Below are 24,974 nucleotides of genomic sequence, written 5' to 3'. Positions count from 1 at the left end.
ACCCATTACTAACATAATAACACACTTAAATCACGAAATTCTCATTCTAATTACTTATCTATATTTGTTTACATAGTTAATCCGTGTGAAGCTTTGATAATCTACCTTGTTTCTTAGTGTTCTTCTCTTTAGTGTTCTAAATTCTTGGTGATTTAATATCTCTTCCCTGTGTTTTTCTTATAACCCCCCTCAAAAAAAGGAAATCTAAACAAAAACAGAGAGCGAGATGAACCAAACCGTGGCTTACAAATTCAAGTGTGAACTACCCCTAAGAATTAAAAGATATAAAATTGTGTTATCAATATAATGTTGAGTACCACATGAACTTATGAAAAATACATAGAGAAGACTTTAGTGTACCCCCACTCCACCCTTTAGATGGCACCAATACACCATATAGCCTGCATTCCATTCACTATTACCTCCCTAAATCCATTGGCCATATTTCCAGGAACGCTGGACGTTGTGTATCAGAACTGGAACTATTCTAATGAAACTGACCACTCTATAGCACTTTACCTTGAACTCAGCCTCAAATACGAAGACATTGTTTCAAGGCTCACCAAAAGACATTGTTTTATCAATTAGACCTCCAGTTAAAGATCTATACATTTTCAATTTGAGTAATGTTGAACGTCACAAACCTTGATCCCACCCACTGATTATAGCCACTCAGCCTCATACCACTACATTACAGTACATGGAGATTTTCTGTGCTATTGCTTTTGTTAGTTTCTCTGTCCAGTGTATTCTACTGAGAGCATCTTCTGCTGCTGAAGTTACTGATGTTACTGACATTGCTGCATCAGTGCTGTGTATTGTTTTACTTGATCATTTAGACTCGATTTACTCCAGTGGAGTAATTTTGGTTTTATCAACAGCGCTAAAATGAAACTAATGTACATGGCATTATTTCAGTTAAGTATAAATATTTAGTACCCATGCATGATAAATAAATTACTCAGTCAATCAAGAAAACCTTTTTATAACAGTAATTCTTTTCATTGTGTATATTTTATTAAAATAATATATTTGCAACAGTGATGTTGATACACTGTTCATATAAGTAAATGATGGAAATTTGCATATGAGTCAATCACTTCAAGCTCCCCCATAAAGTGTGACGTGTCTTTCTACCTCTAGATGGCCCAAAGAGCATCTCAGTGTCCATCAGTCCCTCTGGTGAAATAGTGGAGGGCAGTTCAGTGACTCTGACCTGCAGCAGTGATGCAAACCCACCTGTGCAGAACTACACCTGGTTTAAAGGAACATCATCAGTAGGAAAAGGAGAAACTTACACAATGAAGAAGATCAGCTCTGTGGACAGTGGAGAATACAAGTGCAGATCCAGTAATGAACATGGAGAGAAATTCTCTGAAGCTCTAACTCTGAATGTTTTGTGTGAGTCTGTTTTGTAGCAGTTCTCTTTCTAGAGCTGTAATGTTCTATGATAATTACATCACTCATTGCTGTTACCTTCTGATTTACAGATCCTCCAAAGAGCATCTCAGTGTCCATCAGCCCCTCTGGTGAAATAGTGGAGGGCAGTTCAGTGAATCTGACCTGCAGCAGTGATGCAAACCCACCTGTTGAATATAACTGGTTTAAAGGAACATCAATAGTAGGAAAAGGAGAGACTTACACAATGAAGAAGATCAGCTCTGTGGACAGTGGAGAATACAAGTGCAGATCCAGTAATAAACATGGAGAGAAACTCTCTGAAGCTCTAACTCTGAATGTTTTGTGTGAGTCTGTTTTGTAGCAGTTCTCTTTCTAGAGCTGTAATGTTCTATGATAATTACATCACTCATTGCTGTTACCTTCTGATTTCCAGATCCTCCAAAGAGCGTCTCAGTGTCCATCAGTCCCTCTGGTGAAATAGTGGAGGGCAGTTCAGTGACTCTGACCTGCAGCAGTGATGCAAACCCACCTGTGGAATATAACTGGATTAAAGGAACATCATCAGTAGGAAAAGGAGAAACTTACACAATGAAGGAGATCAGCTCTGTGGACAGTGGACAATACACATGCAGGTCCAGTAATGAACATGGAGAGAAACTCTCTGAAGCTGTAACTCTGAATGTTTTGTGTGAGTATGTTCTGTTTTTGCTGCAATGCTTTTTCCTGTGATTTTAGAAAACTCACTGCTGTTCTTCTCCGATGGTGACACTTTCTATGAATGTCATGTTTGTATGCATCTAGAAACACATTCATAGCATGTTATAACATATTCATAAGGCATCATAAACATGGCTATAAATATTTATAAGAATATATTACACGTCATAGCCATGCTTGTTATGCATTATGAATTGTTACCATAATGCGTCATAAGTACTGCTCATGACAAATTATAAGAGCTCATAAGCTGTATTAGTCCGCTCTAAGTAAAGTGAAGCGTACTGTACTAAAGCCTCCTCCAGGGTTAAGAGTGAGGCTTCAAGTTGAAGTATTTAATGAAGGATTTAATGAGACACTAAAACATCCACAAAAAAGTTCATTACAGGCTTCAAATGTCAGAGTTTAAACTAGAGCTGCCATCAGTGTTTCACCCAATGTGGGAAAGTTAATGTACACCACCGTTAATGTGCACCACCGTTAGCCTGGCACTGACTTAATACTGCATATCCAATAGAGTCCTAGCAGAAATTAACATTACTGTAGTCTAGAGTAGTGATGTGACAGACTGAAGGGTTCTAGCACTTGCTGGCAGAACCAGTGAAGGAACAAATTACAATGACAGCACTCGACTATCTCGCCGCTCCCTCTCCCGTCCTTCACTCAGTAATTCCATGCTCAGTGTGATGTCAGAAGGGGTTCAGGGGAGGGGCTCATGGGTACTTGTTTTGCTGTGATGTAACATTTAAAGTGAGAGCTCTGGGTAAGACACACACATTGTAGCAATAATTCTAGACTGGACAGCCTGTTTGGAGCATCTGAATATTCAGGACTGAAGCCCCGAAGATGCAGCTCTAACAGCACCAGCAGTGAGAAATAAAATATTGGAAATCCCAGGGACTAAATCAACTTTTCATTTGTCTTTACTTTACGGTCTCCAAGCTGGGACTGACTTCTTTGAGAGTTTAACATTTTATTAACATTACTTATAATGCACTATATTAACAATTCATAATGTATAATAAATCTGGTTATAAAGTGTAATTCATTTTTATGAATATTTATAACCATGTTTATAATGCCTTATGAAGAATTGTAACATGTTATAAATGTGTTTATAGGTGCTTACAAATGTGACAGTCATAGAAAGTGTTACCTGTCTGATTTTTTTAGATCCTCCAAAGAACATCTCAGTGTCCATCAGCCCCTCTGGTGAAATAGTGGAGGGCAGTTCAGTGAATCTGACCTGCAGCAGTGATGCAAACCCACCTGTTGAATATTACTGGTTTAAAGGAACATCAATAGTAGGAAAAGGAGAGACTCACACAATGAAGAACATCAGCTCTGTGGACAGTGGAGAATACAAGTGCAGATCCAGTAACAAACATGGAGAGAAACTCTCTGAAGCTCTAACTCTGAATGTTTTGTGTGAGTCTGTTTTGTAGCAATTCTCATTTCTACAGCTGTAATTTTCTGTGATGCTTAGATGACTCATTGCTGTTACCTTCTGATTTCTAGATCCTCCAAAGAACATCTCAGTGTCCATCAGCCCCTCTGGTGAAATAATGGAGGGCAGTTCACTGAATCTGACCTGCAGCAGTGATGGAAACCCACCTGTGCAGAACTACACCTGGTTTAAAGGAGCATCATTAGTAGCAGAAGGAGAGACTTACACAATGAAGAAGATCAGCTCTGTGGACAGTGGACAATACAAGTGCAAATGCAGTAATGAACATGGAGAGAAAGTCTCTGAAGCTCTAACTCTGAATGTTTTGTGTGAGTCTGTTTTGTATCAATTCTTTTTTCAAGAGCTGAAATGTGATCCTGTGATAATTAGATCACTCGTTGCTGTTCTTCTCTGATTTTTAGATCCTCCAAAGAACATCTCAGTGTCTGTCAGTCCCTATGGTGAAATAATGGAGGGCAGGTCAGTGACTCTGACCTGCAGCAGTGATGCAAACCCACCTGTGGAATATAACTGGATTAAAGGAACATCATCAGTAGGAAAAGGAGAAACTTACACAATGAAGAAGATCAGCTCTGTGGACAGAGGAGAATACAAGTGCAGATCCAGTAATAAACATGGAGAGAAGCTCTCTGAAGCTCTAACTCTGAATGTTTTGTGTGAGTCTGTTTTTTATTAGTTCTCATTTCTAGAACTTGTAATGTCCTGTGATCATTAGATCACTCAGTGCTGTTGGTTTCTGATTTCTAGATCCTCCAAATAGCGTCTCAGTGTCCATCAGTCCCTCTAGTGAAACAGCAGAGGGCAGTTCAGTGAATCTGACCTGCAGCAGTGATGCAAACCCACCTTTGCAGAACTACACCTGGTTTAAAGAAGGTGGAAGCTCACCTGTAGGATCTGGACACAGTTACAGGGCTCCACAGAGAGGATCCTACTACTGTGAGGCTCAGAATGAACACGGATCTCAGAAATCAGCTGCAGTGACTGTCATTGTAAAAGGTATTTAAAGAAGATTAAATGCTTCATATAATAATTATTTGATCTTTACTGGTCTTTTTGGTGGCATCTGTTTTTCTGTCCGTGTCTCTCAGCTCAACAATCCATGACTCCGTATGTGTTGGTTGGAGTTGGACTCTGTGGGGCTGTAGTGTTTCTTGCCATTATTGTATTGATAAGGTAAGAATGGACATTTGTGTCAGCATGTGTGCTGTTTACCTATAGAACCCCATTTCCAAAAAAGTCGGGATGCTGTGCAGAATGTAAATAAAAATAGGATGCAATGATATACAAATCATATAAACCATATTTTAAAAGGAAAATACTACAAAGACAACATATTAAATGTTGAAACTGAGAATTCTGTAAGCGTTTAGCAACTGAGGAGACCAACTGCTATAGTTTTGAAAGTGAAATTCACAGTCGTGAGCCTCTCCTCATCTTTACTTCTGAAAGACTCCGCCTCTCTGAGATGCTCTTTTGATACACAATCATGTTACTGACCTGTTGTCAATCAACCACCACAAGTTTCTTAGCCTTAGACAATCAGTCTTTTGTTCCCCCTACCATCTTTTTTGAATGTGGTGTTGACATGAAATTCAAAACAGGCATATGTTTTTCAACATTTGATATTTTGTCTTTGTACTATTTTCAATGTTTTGTTTACATTTTGCACAGCGTCCCAATTTTTTGGAAATGGGGTTGAATTTATAGATTTGTGAAATGATACAAAATTTCATTTTTAAATTTTCCTATAAGAAGAATATTGAATACTAAATACACCTTAATGTATTTTTTATTATAAAAACATTGTTTATCTACACAAAATAATACAATAAAAATTGAGATACAGTTCAGAGCAGTGTAATCACGTGCAATAGCACATCCCGCTGGTAAAACATTAAATCTTTTTGAAACCAGGTACAAAATAAAGAAGAAGAAGAGAACGATGGAGGAAGGCGACTACCAGGTGAGCTGTTAAAGACTATTGGAATGAATCTTAACTGCATAGTTTAGTGTCTGAGCTGCTGTAACTCTGTAAATCTGATTAGACTTATTAAACTGAAATTTAATTTAAACATTAAAGTCCTATCTTGGTCTGCAGTGCTGCTCCCATACTCATGAGGTTATATGTGAAAAATATTCATGGTATTGATCTGATGATTTGATCTGCTTATGTTCTCTAACTCTCCTCTCTCCAGAATGTTGACCCTAATGCTAAGGATGACACCTACACAGCTCTTCACCCCATGTCCAGGTCCTCTGATGATGTGTACAGCACACTGGCAGTAAGTGTCTCTTTAACAACTCACCTCGTTCAAATAACAGCTGTGTGATGTTAAAACTGACCCCACAGGCTGGACTTCACTCTATGAAAGTCTGATCAATTAATGCACACACGGTAATTTGAAGCAAATGTGCTTTTCAGCCTAAATACTTCCACATGTCTGCATCACTATCTCATATGTCATCATCAGTACTGACCACAAATAGGACAGAAAATATAAATATAAAGAAAGGAATATATTTTATTAACATGACGTCTATATTGCCAAAATAATTATAAATAGTTTCTGGTTATATTCATACATTTTTTTTAAATATTGCTTTGTTGTGAATTGATATGGGGGGATATGAGCTTCTCTCAGTGTTTACATTGGATGGCTTAGTTCTAACAGTATATTAAAACTACCTCCGCCATGTGGAGGCTGTACTTTAGCCTGATTGGCTCTGACTGTGAATTATTTAATATTTAAAATGATGCTATTTTACAGAAATCAAGCTGCTGATTAAAATAACATAGAAGTGATTTATATAACTTATACACTCAACTCAGTGACCAACAGTGTGATAAGACAGTAACATTTACAGCCTTCAGACAGAAAAATGAACTCATATGTTTAATTAAGTTTGTGTCCTTCCAGTCTTTTAGTCTGTAGTGTAAATGTTCTTGATGTTTATCAGTGAGAACTCAAACTTCTCCTGTTCTCCAACTCTCCTCTCTCCAGAACGTTGACCCTAATGCTAAGGACGACACGTACACAGCTCTCGACCCCGTGTCCAGGTCCTCTGATGTTGTGTACAACACACTTGCAGTAAGTGTCTCTTCAGAAACTCAGTTCAGTCAGACGTTCAGATTTATAAAGTCCACATTTCTTCATTTCTCCTCCTCTGCTTCATTCTCTCTTTCCCTCACACAGACTGTTCATTCCAGTCCTTCTGATGATCTGTACTCAGCTCTGGATCCTCAGTCTCGCTCTCCTGAGTACGACACTCTAGCAGTGAGTGAATCCACTTGTACTGATGATCTGTACTCCGAGACTGGTTGGTTATAGTTTCCTGTCTGTTTTCTTTCAGATTGTGAACAACAGACGCTGATTAACTATGACCATGGAAACCACTCAGACTTTACCCATCCACCCAGGGAAGGAGGGTGAGAGAGAGAGAGAGAGAGAGAGAGAGAGAGGGAGAGAGAGGGAGAGAGAGGGGGGGGGGGTATTAACTGTGGCTGAGTGATGGCTCAATGTTGAAAGTATTATAGTACAGATTCAGCACTTTTTAACCTTCCTGCATGATTAAAAAAAGCTTTTTTGGAGATCGCTCACTGATCAGTAGCACTTTTAACATTTTAATCTTTTTAAATAAATGCTAGTTACAGGCAATTAACTCTTTCAAATAAACGGTCCTAATTGGTTCTTGTCCTTAACTACAGTTGAAGGAAAAACCTTTAATATGTATAGAACCTTTATGTGAAGTTTCTTTAAACATTATAAAGGTTTTTCACACCAACACATCTTATTTACACAAATGGCTTTAAAACAGTGTTTCTTAATCTGGTCTCTATGTGTTGAGTAGGAATGTGAATTATCTGGGGGACCCTGAGGGCCAGTTTGAGGACCACTGCTCTAATATCAATTGAAAGGTTCTTTCAGGAACCAAAATTGCATCTTGTGTGGCTTGGCAACAAAGAACCGGTTTAGTCAAATGTAGTCAGGATTGATTTTGTTTCTTTTGTGTAGATAAAGCTACACCACTGTAAAAACATATTTGGCCTGGATTTTTTTTCCAGTTTTGCTTAGTCACGTTTAAATATTTCAAATAATCCAACTAATTTTAATGTAAGATAAAGACGACACAAGTAAAGGCAATGCTTTTTAATGATCATTCAATTTATCAAATATAAATATTTATTAAAAAATCTATATTTTCCATGTGAAAAAGCAGTTGCCCCCCTTAACCTAATAACTGATGTCCCCCTTGGCTGTAACAACTGCAATCAAACTTTGGCAGTAACTTGTGACGAGTTTTTACATGGCTGTAGAGAAGTTCTGGCCCACTGTTCTTTGCAGAATTATTTTCGTTCAGCTGCATTGGATTCAGAGCATGAACTACCCACTTAGGGTCTTGTCACAGCATCTCAATAGGATTTGAGTCCGAACTTTGACTCCACTCCAAAACCTAATTTTGTTTCTTTTGTGCCATTCAGAGATGGACTTGCTTGTGTGCTTCAGAGTATTGTTCTGCTGCATAACCCAACTGCACTTGAGCTTTAGGTCACAAACTGACTGGCTGAATATTCTTTGTCAGGATTTTCTGAAAGACAGCAGAATTGGTAGTGCCATCAATGATAAGAAGTCATCCAGGTCCTACAGAAGCAAAGCAGCAACAGACCATACTACCACCACCATGTTTCACTGTTGGTATAATGTTCTTATGGTGGAATATAGCGTTAGCTTTACACCAGATGTAACGGGACCATTGTCCTTCCAAAACGTCCACCTTTGACTCGTTAGTCCACAAAACATAATTCCAAAAGTCTTGGGTGTCATCTTGATGTTTTTTGGCAAATGTGAGATGGGTGTATGAGTTTGCATCTTGCAAGACTACCATTGATGCCATTTTTGCACAGTGTCTTTCTTATTACATTCACCTTAACTGAGGCAAGTGAGGCTTGCAGCTTATTAGATGTTGGTCTGGGTTCTTTTGTGACCTCATGGATGAATTGTTGATGTGCTCTTGGTGAAATTTTGGTAGGCCGGCCACTCCTGGGAAGGTGCATCATTGTTCTAGTAATGGTTCTAACCATGGCTTGCTGGAGTCCCAGAGCCTTTGCACTGGCTTTGTAACCCTTTCCAGACTGGCAGATTTCAATGACTTTATTTTGCATCTGTATTTGAATTTCTTTGGATTGTGGCATAATGTGCTGCTTTTTGAGACCTTTAGCTGCTTCACATTGCCAGACAAGTTCTAATCAAGTGAGGTTTAAATTCAACAGGTCTGGCAGTAATCATGCCTTGGTGTGGCTAGTGAAACCCAGTAGTAGCTGAGGGGTAATTACTTTCTCACATATGGCCAGGTAGAGCTGAACAGCATTTTTCCTTCAATAAATGAATTCATAATTTAATAACAGCAGTGTTTACTTGAGTTGTCTTTGTCTAATATTAAAAGTAGTTTGACACCCTTAAAGGATCTATAGGTAATTACTACAAAGCATGGGGACCCTTCTTAACACATCTAGATGATGTGGAGCTCTGGGATCATCAAGATTCCACTTAGTTAGATTCAAAAAGTGACTGCCTCCAATTTTGTCTTGGGCCGTTGCCTCCTGCCTCCTTTTGTGTCTCTGTTTGTATGATTAAGATGCTATCAACCGCTGATTTGTGGTGTTCAAATATTTCACTTTTAATGTAACTCTGTTTTTTGCCTATTTAGTTTTTTTCATTATTATTTTTTGTTTTATTATTTGTTTCTTTGTCTGTGTAGGTGTGCAAGTGTATGTTTTTGATGCATATCTTAAACCAACAAATAAAACAATGATAAAAAAAGGAGTTTGACAAGAAAGGCAAACATGCAAAAAATGTAAGAAATTGTGAAGTCGCAAATAGTTTCTCACTGCACTGTAGTGTCCAGCAGGTTTAGGCTTGTTTTAGGGTTATTTTCTTTGCTATCAACCTGCACCAATTCTTTATGTGTTAATCATTTCCCACCATTCCTGCAATGTAAAGCCTAAAACAATGCATATACGGTATGTCTTTTCTACTATTTGTTGTTTCCTTTATTTTCTTTTATTGTAAGTTTTATATTCACAGTAAAGGCTTGTCTGAATCAGTTCATAGTGGTCTGTCCTGTTATTTCTATCTTAACTAACTTCAGCTGATCCACATGTTCTCCATGTACGTCTTACCCAAGTATAAGTGGATCATATACAGCAGTGCTGCTGGAGCTATAAACACTGTGTCCACTCACAAGTTGTCACATTTTTTTTCCTGTGAGCTGAGCTACATGTTTCCTAGGACCTGGGCAGGGTTCATTTAGTTTTATAGTACTGACTGCTTCAGTGCAATCCTTTCGAATGGGAGGCTTTTCAATAGCGGCGGTCACTGGCAGCCCCCCTCCCAGTGAGCCTACCCCGTTTCCCAACGACTTCCTCTGCAAGCAGCCAATTGTCCTATGCCCCTCTGACCACATAAGAAGCAATGAGAACAGCTCATGTTGCTCTGCTGTGCACAGTTCCTGCCCCTTACTTTAGATGTTGGTGTAGGGAGGTGGACTGAAGGTGAGGAGAAGGCCCTAGGAGCAACGCTTTCAGGGGTTTTACCATCTTAAATAATCTTTTAGTTAATGAGGACACTTGGGCTGACAGTTCCATTACGGCAGCACTGTTGGCCTGTAATTCTAAGTCAACATTGGTTGATTTAGACTGCTCATTCTGTCCACTACTGGCATTCTGAGCTGCGTTTACAGTCACTGGTTGAGTTTTAGCTACTGTACCAAGGAATTTTTACCTCTCTGCCTCTTTAGTTGTGAACATAGTGATCTGTTCTAAATAGCAGTGATTACTAAGCTGCAAGTCTGTGACGTAAGGTTTAAGATCATGTCTAACGTGACTACTTTTCTCATTTAGCCCCTGGTAGAGTGTGTGAAGAAATGTGCCCTGGACAGACTTCCTGTCGTAGCTAAAGTCGGCACTAGGTTGCTGTAACTCAAAAAAAAAAAAAACCTCACTGTTTTAGACCCATAATTCGGTACAGAAATTCCTGTGGGTTCTCTTTATCTTGCTGCCTAGCATTAGTTAACTCTAAGAACAGTTCAGTGCTGCTTTTGTCTCTAATATGGGAGCGGAGAAATCGCTTCAACTCATCTACAGTCAGGTCATCTTTATTAGTAGGCATCGCCCTAAAAGAACCAGATCTGGTAATCTTAAGCACTGTATGGATGATCTGTGACTCACTAAACCCTTCTTGCCTTCATCTAGTTGTTTACCAAGGCTACTGTATGACATGTCGGAGCCTAGATCAGAGATTTGACCACCATGAAGTTTAAACTCTCAACGGGGAAACAGAGCAGCTACATCAGTGAACCTCAATACTTGATCAGCGATGCTGGAAGGTGGACTTGCCCTACCCACTAGTGCCTCTTCTAGAAGATCTAGCTGGTGTAGGAGCAGTGGGAATTCAGGTTGAGAAGTTAATGTTAATGTCTCTGTCCCTAGGCAATCGTTGTATGTCGCTGACAACAGTTTCTGCAGTAGGGTGTAGATCAGGAGAAATGTGGTCATGATGAGCCGGAGTGACGAGCCCTGGCTGACGAGTAGGTGTGTGGGCCCTCTCAAGTGATGTTGCATTATCTGCTTCTGCTTCTTTGGCTAACAGGTCAATTGTTTCCCCCAATTGTTTCCAGCGCCAGACCTAGGGGATATCTGGGTCAGCAGTAAGCGGACCTGTGGATCAGTGGAGAAACGAGACAAAAATTTGTGTCTAGTTGAAGCCAGCGCGAGTTATTTCTGAACTGCACATGCTCAGAGCTTGAAACTAGTGTTTCTCAAGGCAATCCACAAGGGAGCAGAGAGCCATCTCCTGGTTAAATGGAAGAACACCATATAGGACATAATAGAAACTTTTGGGAAACTCTTCAAGTAGTAAATAAGGGGGCGCTGTCTGTTTAACATTAATTTTCGATAGAGGCAATTTCTTAACCCTCTACATAAGCATTTGATACAGCATATTGAAATAATGTGCACGTGTGATTTCTGCTTGATGAAGTGTGAGCTGTGCTGAGGCCTGTTTGACTCACTGCTTTCTCCTGATTCTAAACCTGAATGAGACCATGGCCCTGTTTCAATAATTCTTCTTTAACTTGTCCTCAACCACACCTCAACCCACTGACACATAGCCACTTGCAGTAGTGGGAGAAGAGAAAACGGCGAGGAGCAGATTTTTAACATAAATCAAACGGCCCTTGAGATGATGTCAGGGATTCCCTCTATGGGAAATATTGAGGCCAAGTGGACACGGGAATGTTAAAACTGTTACTGAAACAGGTGATACTATTGAAGATGCACAGGAAGTGACATCATCAGCTATGAAATAAACATTACACTTTCCAAATGCTGCTCATGTAGTGACTCTACATGTTGGTTAGAGTCTCATCGTGTCCAGTCCACTGTGAATCCGCTCCATATGTCCATCTGCTGAAGCTAAAGCTAAGCTCCATTGGTCTCTACAGCTAATGAGTGTGTTTGTGCAGAGCTGCTCTGATCTTCACAAGGCCTGTCAGAGCAGCTCTGCTGTGCTAGGATCTGATTCTGAGCCTGAGATATAAAACAGGGAGGAATCTGATCCTGAAGCAGCTCTGAGAGGAGATGAGCAGCACTTTGTACGTTTGCTGTAAGAAGAGAAAATAGCACAAATGAGCTGAGCGGACAGTGAAGAGTGACCGACTCAAAGTCCTTCACAAGGGAAAGAGTTTATTATCAACATTAATGCTGGACTCTGGAAGCAAAAGTCCACTTCATCTTCATCTTCCTCAGTCATTGATGCTGAACAGGATCAGTTAATCTCTAACTGATGTTGTGTCTGCTTGAACCCTCAGAGGAGTTGTGGTCTGAATGTTCAGAGACAAAGGAAGTTCAAAATGGAGCTGCTGGTCAGCTGGCCACCCATAATGCTTACAGAAACCATGCAGGTAAAAAGTCTTTGATTTTAAGAACAACATTCACCTGGTACAGAAATGGACATCATTCCTCCTCCAATACCGACCAACTCCACCTGCTGCCGGTCAGCAGGGAGAGCAAGGACAGGTATCGCTGTGCTGTACTGGGTCAGAACCTTCAACCTCCTGAGGTCACTCTTAATGTCAGATGTACGTACATATTCATTTATTCAGTCTCAGAACAAAGCTGAGGCTTCGTTCTGAACTGTCTGTAGTAAAATCTAACCCACAGCAGATGCAGCATCACAGCTCTTTATTTGAAAGTCTAAATATTACAAGAACAGTCTACTGGAGACAGTATTTTTCTATTTGTCCTTAATGAACAGTGTAAGATTCCAGTAGTTATCTTATGAAATGAACCCTAAGTTCTTCATATGTGTCTTTCTTCCTCTAGATGGCCCAAAGAGTGTCTCAGTGTCCATCAGTCCCTCTGCTGAAATAGTGGAGGTCAGTCTAGTTGAGAAGAAGAAGAGAATGATGGAGGAAGATGACCACCAGGTGAGCTGTTAAAGCTACTGGAGTGAAGCTGACCTGCACAGTTTAGTGTTTGAGCTGCTGTAACTCCTCTGATTAAACTCGTGAAGGTTGTTACTTAACTGTGGAGTTGATTTCTGCAATTTCCCCCTGGGATCAATAAAGGAATCTGAATCTGAATTTAGTGGGTTATTGCAGAGTAAACACTACACTCTGCAGTGTAGAGGAGCTCCAGCAGCTGGAGTCATTACAGATCTCCACCTGTAGATGGCAGTACTGATCTAAGACGTGTCTGTAGAGAAGCACAGGTGTGGAGTAAGAGTGCTGTCTAAGGTGCTGATTCTGATCTCTGCAGTTTGGGCTCTACAGCTCAGTCTGAGATTCAGTCTCAACACCTCCACACAGAGAAACACTTCAGTGATGAAAGAGGAATGGAAACAAACGATATTCACTAAGTCATATTTAAAGTTTCAGAAATATTTTACAGTCAGTTTGCCAGTCCCCCTCCAACTACAGATGTCTACTGTACTGACAGATGTTTTCACAAAATGTTCTGTTGCTTTGGACATCTGCAGTGACTATACATACAGCAGTCTTTATCTATTTATTTATTTAATCGTTTATATTTTTAGAAATTTAGTGTTGCTTGTAAGTGAATTCACTTGTACTAAACACTGTTTATGCTGAAATTGATAGACTTTAAGCTACAGCAGTGTCTCCACTTGGGACAGTATTTCAGCCTCAGGCGCTTCACCAGGGTGTGTCTGTTTTAGTTCCTGTGTTTTTTTTTCAGACTGTGAAAAACTCACACTGACTAACTCTCACTATGGAAACCATTCAGACATAACACATACATCCAATGAAGTTGGAGAGAGAGAGAGACAGAGAGAGAGAGAGAGAGAGACAGAGACAGAGAAAGAGCTCTAACTGTAGCTGAGTGATGTGTTTAATAATGAAATGTTTATTATGGATCTGTAAACAGTTTAAATTAAATAAAATTACTGAAAGTGCCTGCAGCTCATTGAAGGCGGCACGGTGGCGTGGTAGGTAGCGCTGTCGCCTCACAGCAGTAAGGACCTGGTTTCGATTCCCCGGCCAGGTGACCGGGGTCCTCTCTGTGTGGAGTTTGCATGTTCTCCCCGTGTCTGTGTGGGTTTCATCCGGGTTCTCCGGTTTCCTCCCACAGTCCAAAGACATGCAGTCAGGCCAATTGGACATGCTAAATTGCCCCTGGGTGTGAGTGATCGTGTCTGTCTTTCTGTCTGCCCTGCGATGGACTGGCGAGCTGTCTTTGAAATTGACCAGTCTGGACAGGGCTACAAAGCCATTGCTAAGGCTCTGGGACTTCAGCAAACCACAGTGAGAGCCAATAAACACAAAAGAAGAAAACTTGGAACAGTGGTGAACCTTCTCAGGAGTGGCCAAAATACCAAAATTTCACCAAGAGTGTGTTGATCACTCATCCAGGAGGTCAGAAAAGAACCCAGATAAATGATTCCACAAGGAAGACACTGGGCAAAAATGGCATTTATGGGAGAGTTGCAAGGTGCAAAGCACAGCTGACCAGAAAGAACAGAACGGATCATTTGCTTTTGCCAAAAAAAACTTCTTGATGATCCCCAAGACTTTTGGGATTATATTATGTGGACTGATGAGTTATAGGTGGAACTTTTTGGAAGACATGGGTCCTATTACATCTGGCGCAAAGCCAAAACCACATCCCACCTTAAGAATGTCATACCAGCAGTCAAACATGGTGGTGGTAGTGTGACGGTCTGGGGCTGCTTTGCTTCTGCAGGACCCGGACGACTTCTCATAACTGATGGAACCATAAATTCTGCTCTTTATCAGAAAATCCTGAAGGAGATTTTTCGCTCAAGCACAGTTGGGTTAAGCAGCAGGACAATGATCCAAAGCACACAAGCAAGTCCACCTCCAAATGGCACAAAAGGAACAAAATTAAGGTTTTGGAGTGGCTGAGTCAAAATCCTGATTTAAATTCCATTGAGATGCTGTGGATGGATCCTAAACAGACAGTTCATGCTTGAAAACCCTCCAAAGTAGCCAAATTAAAACAGTCCTGCAAAGAAGAGTGGGTCAGAATTCCTCCACAGCCGAGGGTGGCACAACTGCAATTTCCCCCTGGGATCAATAAAGAAATCTGAATCTGAATCTGAATCTGAACCAGTTATTAGGTTCAGCAGGGCAATTACTTTTTCACATGGTAGATTTGAATGGTTTTGAATCATTTTTTATCTTCAATCAATGGAATGATTGTTTAAAAGCTGCATTTTGCGTTGTCTTCATCTTATATTTAAAGCAGTTGGATGATCTGAAGCTTTTAAATGTGAAAAATGAGCAGAATTTGGCTCGTTCTTGTGAGGTGGTGGAACCAAACTAGACAGTAATGGGTGATGGATTAATGATCACTGTGTAGAACTGGATCATCAGGCCCTGCAGCAGATTGAATCGTCACAGAGGCCTCTCAGAATAGGCTGAACCACAAACCAGCAAGCAGAGAGAGAGAGAGAGCGAGCAGTATAAAAATTATCATCAGGTATAGTTAAAGCAAACCATCCATCCATCCATCCATCCATTTTCCAAGCCGCTTCTCCGTCAGGGTCGCGGGGGGGTGCTGGAGCCTATCCCAGCAGTCTTCGGGCGAAAGGCACGATACACCCTGGACAGGTCGCCAGTCCATCACAGGGCAGACACACAGACACAGACAGTCACTCACACACTCACACCTAGGGGCAATTTAGCATGTCCAATTGGCCTGACTGCATGTCTTTGGACTGTGGGAGGAAACCGGAGAACCCGGAGGAAACCCACGCAGACACGGGGAGAACATGCAAACTCCACACAGAGAGGACCCCGGTCACCCGGCTGAAACCCACGCAGACACGGGGAGAACATGCAAACTCCACACAGAGAGGACCCCGGTCACCCGGCTGTAAAGCAAACCAGTCTGTCAAATCTTCTGCTTTAAAACTAAGCACTAAATCATAAATGCATGCTGTGCTGCAGCTCTATTTGACCAAGATGTGAAGTAGAAACCAGTCAGTGCTGAAATATAAGAACCCTCTTCTCCTTCCTCATAGTATTTTAGCCTGAGACTAAGTCTGAACTCCTGGCACAGGAATTGATGGCGCTGAACTAAACAAAAACTTTTACACGCGTATTATTTTTGTGTTTTTACTTGTAAATTGCTCCTCAGAATCCCATTCTGTCCAGTCCTCAGTGAATTTTTGAAAGCAAATGTAGCTGCGAATATACGGCCCACCCTACAGAATTACAATGTAAGTGCTAAAACGAGGGAAACTTCAAAATCTCTCATCTAATGTTCTTAAGACAGTGAACACAGAGTACAAATACAATTTTAGCTCAACCAATAAAAACTGCTGAATGTGAGCTCAAAGGCAGGAAGGAAGGACCACGTCTGCAAAAAAGGAAGAAAGTGTGAAAGAGGCAACAATACAGCTTAACCTCACACAGTCTGACAGTTAAACGGTAAAAGCTCTTCCTGTTCTCTGCATTCGCTCCTTGGGTCCAGGAGACGAGCGTCGCTGAATGAAGGTAGGAGACACTTCGTACTTTTCTTTTGGAGTTCAGTCAGCAAATTGAACTTTGTGACGTCTTTAGGTTAAGAGGTGTAGTCAGACATTGGTATCTTGTGATAAATTGAACTATAAGACTGTAGAAATGTCTGTGATACCCTGCTTGGACCAATAAGAGGTCTGTTAGAGAAAAGTGGAATCTGATTGGGTCTCACAGCGCCAATTGTGCATGTGTCAGTAGATGGTCTTGCCTATACCAGCTCCTATAGGGTCATTCCTTCAAATAACCCCCCTGCAGTGAGCCCCACAATAAGACAGGATTATACAGTAGTGACTGATGTCTTAGACGAGCTTCACAAATCCACGGGTGGGCAGAATGTTGACTTTGACTCCCTGTGTTGGGGGGCAATAAGCAGTGACCACAACTATGAGTCGTTTATTCAGCATTGATCTGAATACAGGAGAAAACTAACACTGAGACACATAAAACTTTAATAACTCATTACCAAACAAAACATGTTAAAGTCCGACATGGATATGCTGACAATTCATCGCTGTTATAATGGAGTTGTGTCTAAAAGAGGAATTAAACCAATTTTTCTAAATTTCAGAATAATTCAGTGGATTTAAACAGTGATTTTGAGTAGTTTTGTGTGGAACTGGTTCACTGTAGAGAAACCTAGACTTTTATTTTGCACTGGTGGTGATAGGAACCAGGGGTCACCATGACTTTTATTTATAATCATTTTATTTACTGTCCAAACCCACCAACAAACCTACAGGTGTCTTCTGAGCTTTCATATGTAATGAAATAGCGGTCAGTCTGACCCTACAAGTCTCCCTCTGCCATGAATGGGTTTAAAAACACATTTAACAAAGTCAAAGCTATGATAAAAATGTCTCCGACATCAGGCAGTGTATTCATAACCATTCCATGTAGTAACTTTCTGTGAGGGAGCTTTTAGAGGTGTTCTTATCGCTTTACAGATAACAAACATCCACTGGCCTAAAACAACTTTCCGTCATTCAGATTCAGGCCCTGGTCTTATAAGGAGTTATAGTGCAACGTTCCCCGCTTCTAATCCTAAACCGACACCACAGTATTTATGCTTTATTAAGACTTTTTCAGTTCTGCAAAAAAAGTCACTTGCACAAACTATCAGTAAAACCACTGGCTCACTTCATGTGATCTTTCTCCTTGGGTGCGCTGAACAATAAAAGCAAGATATTTGGATGTGTTTGAGTCTGTCGTTGTGCAAGAAGGACTAAAGTAAGATTATTTCTCTTTTTCTCTCTCGGTTATTTCAAAAGCAGACATCTATCAGCTCCATGCGTAGGAGGCATGGTCATGCAGTGTGTCCATGCTTGGAGCCTCTCAGGAATGGTGGGAGACACTTTAAATCTGGCGATGAAGTTGTTGCTGTTAGTTTAGGATGTGTATTGTGTGTTATTTGGGTCACTCTGTGCTGGACTGTGAGTTAGTTTGTGTGGGTTTACTGTCTACTGTGAGTGGATAGTGTATGGTTAGAAGTGAGTCCTATGTCAGCTGTTTCAGAAGTGCTGACTGGCTGAGCTATTTTTAGGTTATAGAAGTGTGTAATGAAACTTTGGGCCCTACAGCTGTGGCCTTGTAAGGAGTGTAATGTTCCTTACTCTACGTTGACACCACAGTATTAAAAACAGTCCCACCAGTTTTAGCCATATATTATTGTTTGTATAAGTTAAAATCAGTGAAAAGGTATCAAGGTCACATGTTGGTTTTATATCCCTCAATTCCTCAACCTCTAGATGGAAATTAAGACGGCACCTCTGTCGAAGGTCAAGTGAGATTTTTTTCCACTGATTGATGCCACATTGTTGCTTGTGTTGTAAATCTAAGTTCAGTAAAAAATACTGTGTTATTAAACACAAATGAGGAAACAGAGAGAGAAAGAAGCTGAAGGAGACCAACAGGCCTGAAGAGGTTAGTGTTCAAGAAATATGAAAGCAAGAAATTTGAATCAGGTGTACTTTAAAAATACATGGAAATCGACACCGGATGAGTTATGATGCCGCCGTTGCCTCAAACTGTGTACATTTCACCATAAATAAGCATCTTAAATTCATTTACGTTTAATATTAGATGAGGGATAATTTGGATGAGTTACGATAGTGCACTAGAAAATAAGATGTCACGCAACCTCAGAGAGAAAACGACTTTGAAGGCTGTTTCTGGAACCCGCAATCCCACCATTGAGTGGATGCTCTCTGCTAAGGCGGCTACATCGGGTGATGCTATCTCGGTCACGGAGCCTCGTGCCTCTCCTTCGGGGAGTCCGGAGGGTTCTCGCTCGATGAGCACAACAGAGGAAAAACGAGCTATCGACGATACGGTGCTTCCACCTTGGTTTTTGCCTGCATTAAAAAACATGGAGCTCTCGCTTTGATCGGAGCATGCAAGCACATTAAGCAAGGCCCTGCAGCCAATCCAGGACTCACTTAACTCCATCAAACCAATTGTGGACTTGCAGACAGGTAGCATTAAAGCTCTAGAGAATGCTGCATCTGACCATAGTGACAGAATTGTTGCTCTGGAGAATAAATGCGAATCTCTCCGAGCCCATATTGCCGAACTCCTGGATAAGCTGGATGACCTGGAAAATCGATCAAGGAGAGCAAATCTTCGCATAATAGGGATACCTGAAAAACTAGAGGGGTCAATTTGGTGAATTTCATGACTGATCTCCTTTTTGAGGTTTCCAGAGCAGAGAAGTTTCAATTTCAACCCGTTCTGGACAGAGCTCATAGGCTGGGCAACCAACGAAGGTTCAAATAAAAAGCCCAGAATGTTTATTATCCTGTTTCACAATTTTCAAGACAAGGAAAAAGCGCTCGTGGAGAACTTTACTTTCAAGGTCACAAAATCAGGTTCTTCCTGGATTACAGTACCGACCTCTCTAGCAGACGTGCTGCATTTCACGACATAAAAGCAGCTCTGTACAGTACAGGAATCCACTTCAGGCTTACCTTCCCTGCATGTGTTTGCGAGTCAACTTGCTTTTTTCCATGATTAGTCTTGAAGACTGTACCTAGGTTGACTGGTGGTGAGTTGCTGGGAAAAGAGGAAGAAAAAAAAAGTATCTAGTGGCTAGTTTCTTTTTGGGTTGTGCTCTTGTTCTGTTATTTTCTTTTGGTTTTTGTTTTGCTCCTCCTTCCCTCTGGTTCCCTCTCTTCTGCCAATACTGCCATATTATTTAGTATCTACCGCACACCCAATTTTCTTCAGGATATTTCTTTTTGATGAATCCAAATGTAGGTTTCGGGGTTAGGTTTATTTCATGGAATGTAAAGGGTCTGCAGTCTCCCATAAAAACTGTGAAAATATTTTCCCATCTTAAACAGCTGAACGACATTATTTTCCTACAGGAAACTCATCTGTCCAAAGTTGAACACATCAAGTTACCTAGGGGGTGGATTAGTCAAGTATTCCATTCCAGTTTTAATTCAAGATCCAGGGGGGTTGCTATTTTATTTCATAAAAGGGTTCAATTTAAGCCTTCAAAAATCCTGTCTGACCAAACGGCAGATATGTTATAGTTTCGGGCCTTCTTTTTCAAACTCCCATCTTATTCATTAATATATACGCTCCAAACTGGGATGATATGGATTTTATGAATTGGCTTTTCTCTAAACTTCCTGACCTGGACACAAACAAACTTATTTTTGGAAGTGACCTCAATTGTGTGGTGAATCCTATGCTGGATCTGTGGCTAGGTGCACTTCCAACTTTAAGATGGCAAAGTCTTTGTCTCTGTTCATGGAAGAGAATGGGTGTATCGACCCATGGAGATTCAGGAACCCTTCAGCTAAAGCTTTTTCCTTTTTCTCGCAACCACACCGTTCCTTTTCTCACATTGACTTTTTTTTTTATAGATCAGCATTTTTCAGATTCCATAGAAAGCATATATTATTTACCTATTGTAATATCTGACCATGGGCCAGTACAGTTGGTCCTCACGTTTGATTCATATGGGAAGGAGAGAGCAGAGAGCTCCATGGCGTTTTAATGCTCAACTTTTGACGAGAAAAGAGTTTTGCACAAAAATTTCAAATGGCTTTAAATCCTTATGCAGTGTTATATAAAGAACTCCTTAATCTTCAGGCCAAATATAATTTGCTTTACACTAGAAAGGCTGAAGCCCTTATCTTGCGTTCCAGGGGGCATTTTTATGAATATGGGGGAAAAAATAGTCGTCTTTTGGCGCACCAACTCAAAAGGCAGACGGGGTCTAGATTGATCCCCCAGAGAGTGGATGACATGGTCAGTCTGTTCACCAACCCAAGGGACATTAATAAAGTTTTTGAAAAATATTACTCTACACTGTAGGAGTTGGAGAGTTCTAGTAATGTCGACTTAATGCATTCATTTATAAATAACCTTGAAATTCCCTCCTTAAATTCATCAACAGTTGGTAAACTTGATAAACCAATTTCCTTACAGGAAATATCAGATGCTATTAGATCTATGAAAAATGGTAAGTCGCCTGAGCCAGATGGGTTTGGTATTGAATTCTACAAGAAATTTGGTGATAAGGTTGCTCCCCTTTTATCTGACATGTTTAACGAATCCCTTCAGTGTGGTAGTTTACCACCGACAATAACCCAACAACCATTTCACTCCTGTTAAAGAAAGATAAAGACCCTACTCACTGTAATTCATACAGGCCAATAAGTCTTTTATGCCATGAGCATAAGATTTTAGCTAAAATCCTGGCCAAACGTATCGAAAATATTCTACCATTGATTATTTCAGAGGAACAAACTAGTTTTATTAAAGGACTGCACTAGTTTTTTAATATTTGAAAATTATTAAATGTAATTCTTTCTCCCAATCTTTCTCATGGTCCAGAGGTAGTTGTCTCTGTAGATGCGGAAAAAAGGCTTTGATCGCATTGAATGGGATTATATGTTCTTTGTTTTGGCTAAATTTGTGTTTGATAAGTTAATCTCTTGGGTAAAGTTGTTGTATACTGCCCCACAGGCTAGTGTGCACACTAATTCAGTTTGCTCTCCATATTTTTTCTTATTTCATGGAACACGTCAAGGCTGTATCTCCTTTGCTCTTTGCCTTAGCACTTGAGTCTTTGTCAATTGCCCTTCATTCCTATCTGCTCATAAAAGGTGTTATGCGACAAAGTTTGGAGAGTAAAGTCTCTCTTTATGCAGATGATCTGCTGCTGTATCTTCGAGATCCTCTGGAAACAATCCCGGTAGCAGAATATTTTGAAAGTATTTGGCTCTTTTTCAGGATACAAGTTAAATTTTCAGAGAAGTGAATGCTTCCTGGTAAATCAGGCAGCCCATTGCCTGACTCAGGCTGCCATTCCTTTTTGTCTATCGTTTGATGGTTTTACATATTTAGGCATTAACATTACCCATAACATGTCCTCCATTGTGTAGGCAAACTTCCCTCCTTTGGTTGCAGAAATGAATGCTGATTTTGGATGGAATAGGCTTCCACTTTCACTGGCCGGTAGAGTTCAGTGTGTGAACATCTTACCTGCATTTTTATTTTTGTTTCAATGCCCTCCCATTTTCCTATCCAAATCCTTTTTTAAAGAAGTTGACAAAACCTTTTGTAGTTTTATATGGTCAGAGAGGGTTCCTCGGATCAGGAGATCTGTTCTGCAGAAACCTAGAGCTGATGGTGGTTTAGCACTCCCTAATATTTTCTATTATTTGGCTGCTAATGTGCAGAAGATTTGCTTTTGGCTACACTCCCCAGGTACTGATTGGTGTAGAGCAGAGTCCCTGTCCTGTAATATTACCTCCTTGCCTGCTTTGGTCTTTTCAACTCTTCCCCTGCCCAGAGAGCATTATTTGGAAAATCCTGTGGTCTTGTCAACCTTGAAAATTTGGGCGCAGTTTAGAGGGTTGACTCAATCCCAAGCAGCCTCGACATTGATTTCCATCTGTAACAATCATTTATTCACTCCCTCTAAGATTGACTCCACTTTTCTACATTGGGCCAATCTTGGAATTGTTAGCTTTTGTGATTTGTATGAGTGAGACATGTTTCCAGCTTCGAGAAATTAAGTTTGAAATTTATGATTCCGCCCCAAAAATTTTTTCTGCTACCTACAAGTTCACCACTGTGCCCAAACACTTTTTGCTTCTTCTTTCCCTTAAAACCTGATGATAAATCCTGGGAGGGGTTTTTAATTTAAAGCCAGATGCAAAAGGCCTAATATCAAAAATATATGATTGTATTATGACTGTTCATCCGGAGGCTGATTTCAAGCTCAAGGCCAAATGGGAGGCTGATTTAGGGAGGGCGCTGGATGATGATTGGTGGTCGAGAGCCTTGTCAAGGGTCAATGCCTCCTCATCATGTGCTAGACTTTGACTGATGCAGTTGAAGTTAGTCCATAGGGCTTATTATACTAAGGCTAGACTGTCAAAAATCTTTTCAAGTAACAATGCAGCATGTCCGCAGTGTGACTGGGATCTGGCTGACTTAATGCACATGTTCTGGTCATGCAAAAAAACTAGATAAGTTCTGGGCAGACATTTTCACTACTTTATCAAGAGTGTTTAATTTCAATTTGGTCCCTGACCTGCATTTTTTGGTGAGCCGGAGGTCACTCCTGCATGTGCGGTTGGCAACTGTAGAGTTTTAGCCTTTACTCTGTTGCTAGCTAGATGGAGGATTCTCTTAAGTTGGAAGTCGGCTGCCCCACTGTCATATTCATTGTGGTTAAAGGGTGTGATTTTCTTTCTTAGCCTGGAAAACATTAAGTTTGGCCTTAGGAGCTCTGTTCATAAACTTTATGAGACATGGCAGCCTTTCATTACTTATTTTGAAAATCTTACTGAGTTGGAGGTCGAGGGGGCGAGGAAGGAGGAGGTTTGATTTTTTACATTTATTTTTTAAATGTATACTGTTACTACCAATAGTGTTATTTATGTACACATTTATTTAAATTCACTATATTGTATGTGGTTGTCCATTTTGTGTTTGTGTTGTATGTGTATGTTTGGGGATTTATGTCAAAATAGGTTAAAATGGATGACTTCTACGTAATTATTTGGAATGTGTACTGGTTTGTTATTTCTTGCCAAGTCATCAATAAAAAGATCATCAACTTTTTGAAATTACTTTGGGAATGTTGTAGGAATCTCTTATAGAGACATCAGCGAGCTGTGAGGAGAAGCTGAGGAGTAGGACACATGAGAGTTCACTTTGGGGTGCCCGTCAAATGATTTTGCGTTCTATTATAAATCATTGATTTTTCAGTGTCATTACTGCCAGCTGTGCAAGCTGGTGGCTTTCATCTCATGGTCAGCTATAAAGAAATGTATATTCAATATCATTGTGGTGAACATTTGGAGCTCCTTTCACAAAATTGGCATTGATCTTTCAACTTTAAAGAATTTGATGATTTTGATGGAAATTCAATGATGGGTCAATGTCACCCTACTGTTTGGGCATGGATCAGTTTTTATTATGGTAAAACATATATTTTTATTATGCTAAAGCAAATGTCTCTGCCAACTCTACAGAAAAAATCAGTGATTGATGAAATGGCAGGAAGTTCCTAAATGATGTTCTTAAACGTGGAGTAGCTCCTCAAAGTAACACAGTTTTAAACTCAATTAATGGGAATCACTGTATGTCGTGTGCTCAATAGAAGAAAGTATGAAAGCATGTATGAGGGAGTCAGCAACACAGTTCAACCTCATTCAGTTTGATAGGTTAAAATGATGACGCTCCTCTGTTCGCTTATTTGTTTTTGGGATCAGGTGATGAACGTCTCTTAATGAAGGCAGGAAATATGCTTAATGGTTTTAGAGTTGAGCAGACCTGTTCAACCACCCACACGGACTTTCCTTTAAACAAGTCCCTGGAGCCTCCAAATAACACACACCATTACAGTAACAGCGCTGGATGGGCCAAACCTTACATACCCTGTTTTGGGAGCTACAGCGCAGTAGAAAGCTTAACTATGAGGCATTTGTTAAGCGTCAACCCCAGAACAGGAAACAAACTCAGACTGAGACACAAACACTCACCACACTTTGCATATTGTCCAACTTTAACATGCTCATGGTTTTTTCTGCTGTTCTGCCAATTTTTCTTAAGATTTAATGAGCACCTGTCTGCCAAACCATTTGTACTCACTGCTGTTTGGTCCTGTTTTTAATAGTGTGTTTGGCAGAGGTTTAAAGTAACAAATTACATTTACTCCACTTACAGTACTTAAATATGACAGCACATCAGTAGCAAAATTAAAATGAAAACGTTATATGCAAAATGGCAATGTATTTGTGCACTATATGGCCAAAAGTATAAGGTCACCTGATCATCACATCTATTTGAGCTTGCTGGACAC

At 40.3% G+C, this 24,974-nt stretch overlaps 1 protein-coding gene across 9 annotated transcripts in view; it reads left to right on the top strand.

Annotated features, from left to right (window-relative positions):
* The first annotated feature begins 1,222 nt into the window (after window positions 1-1,222).
* Window positions 1,223-24,974, top strand: part of LOC108443944 (sialoadhesin-like) — a 108,443-nt gene continuing 84,691 nt past the window's right edge. For 5 of the 9 annotated variants that reach the window (XM_037543794.1, XM_037543789.1, XM_037543786.1 and 2 more), the window contains exons 1-6: window positions 1,223-1,401; window positions 1,491-1,745; window positions 1,835-2,089; window positions 3,292-3,546; window positions 3,637-3,894; window positions 3,988-4,242. In XM_037543794.1, coding sequence (XP_037399691.1) covers window positions 1,302-1,401; window positions 1,491-1,745; window positions 1,835-2,089; window positions 3,292-3,546; window positions 3,637-3,894; window positions 3,988-4,242 — 1,378 coding nt within the window. In that variant the 5' untranslated portion in view covers window positions 1,223-1,301. Of the gene's footprint in view, window positions 1,402-1,490; window positions 1,746-1,834; window positions 2,090-3,291; window positions 3,547-3,636; window positions 3,895-3,987; window positions 4,243-16,540; window positions 16,622-24,974 lie in introns of those variants that run through there. The other 4 variants (XM_037543792.1, XM_037543788.1, XM_037543787.1 and 1 more) reach the window with 2 other exon arrangements.

Source organism: Pygocentrus nattereri, chromosome 12 (genome assembly GCF_015220715.1).
Source record: "Pygocentrus nattereri isolate fPygNat1 chromosome 12, fPygNat1.pri, whole genome shotgun sequence".
Classification (NCBI taxonomy): Eukaryota; Metazoa; Chordata; class Actinopteri; order Characiformes; family Serrasalmidae; genus Pygocentrus; species Pygocentrus nattereri.
Note: the sequence above shows the minus strand (reverse complement) of the source record. Positions and strands in the feature narration are given on the sequence as shown.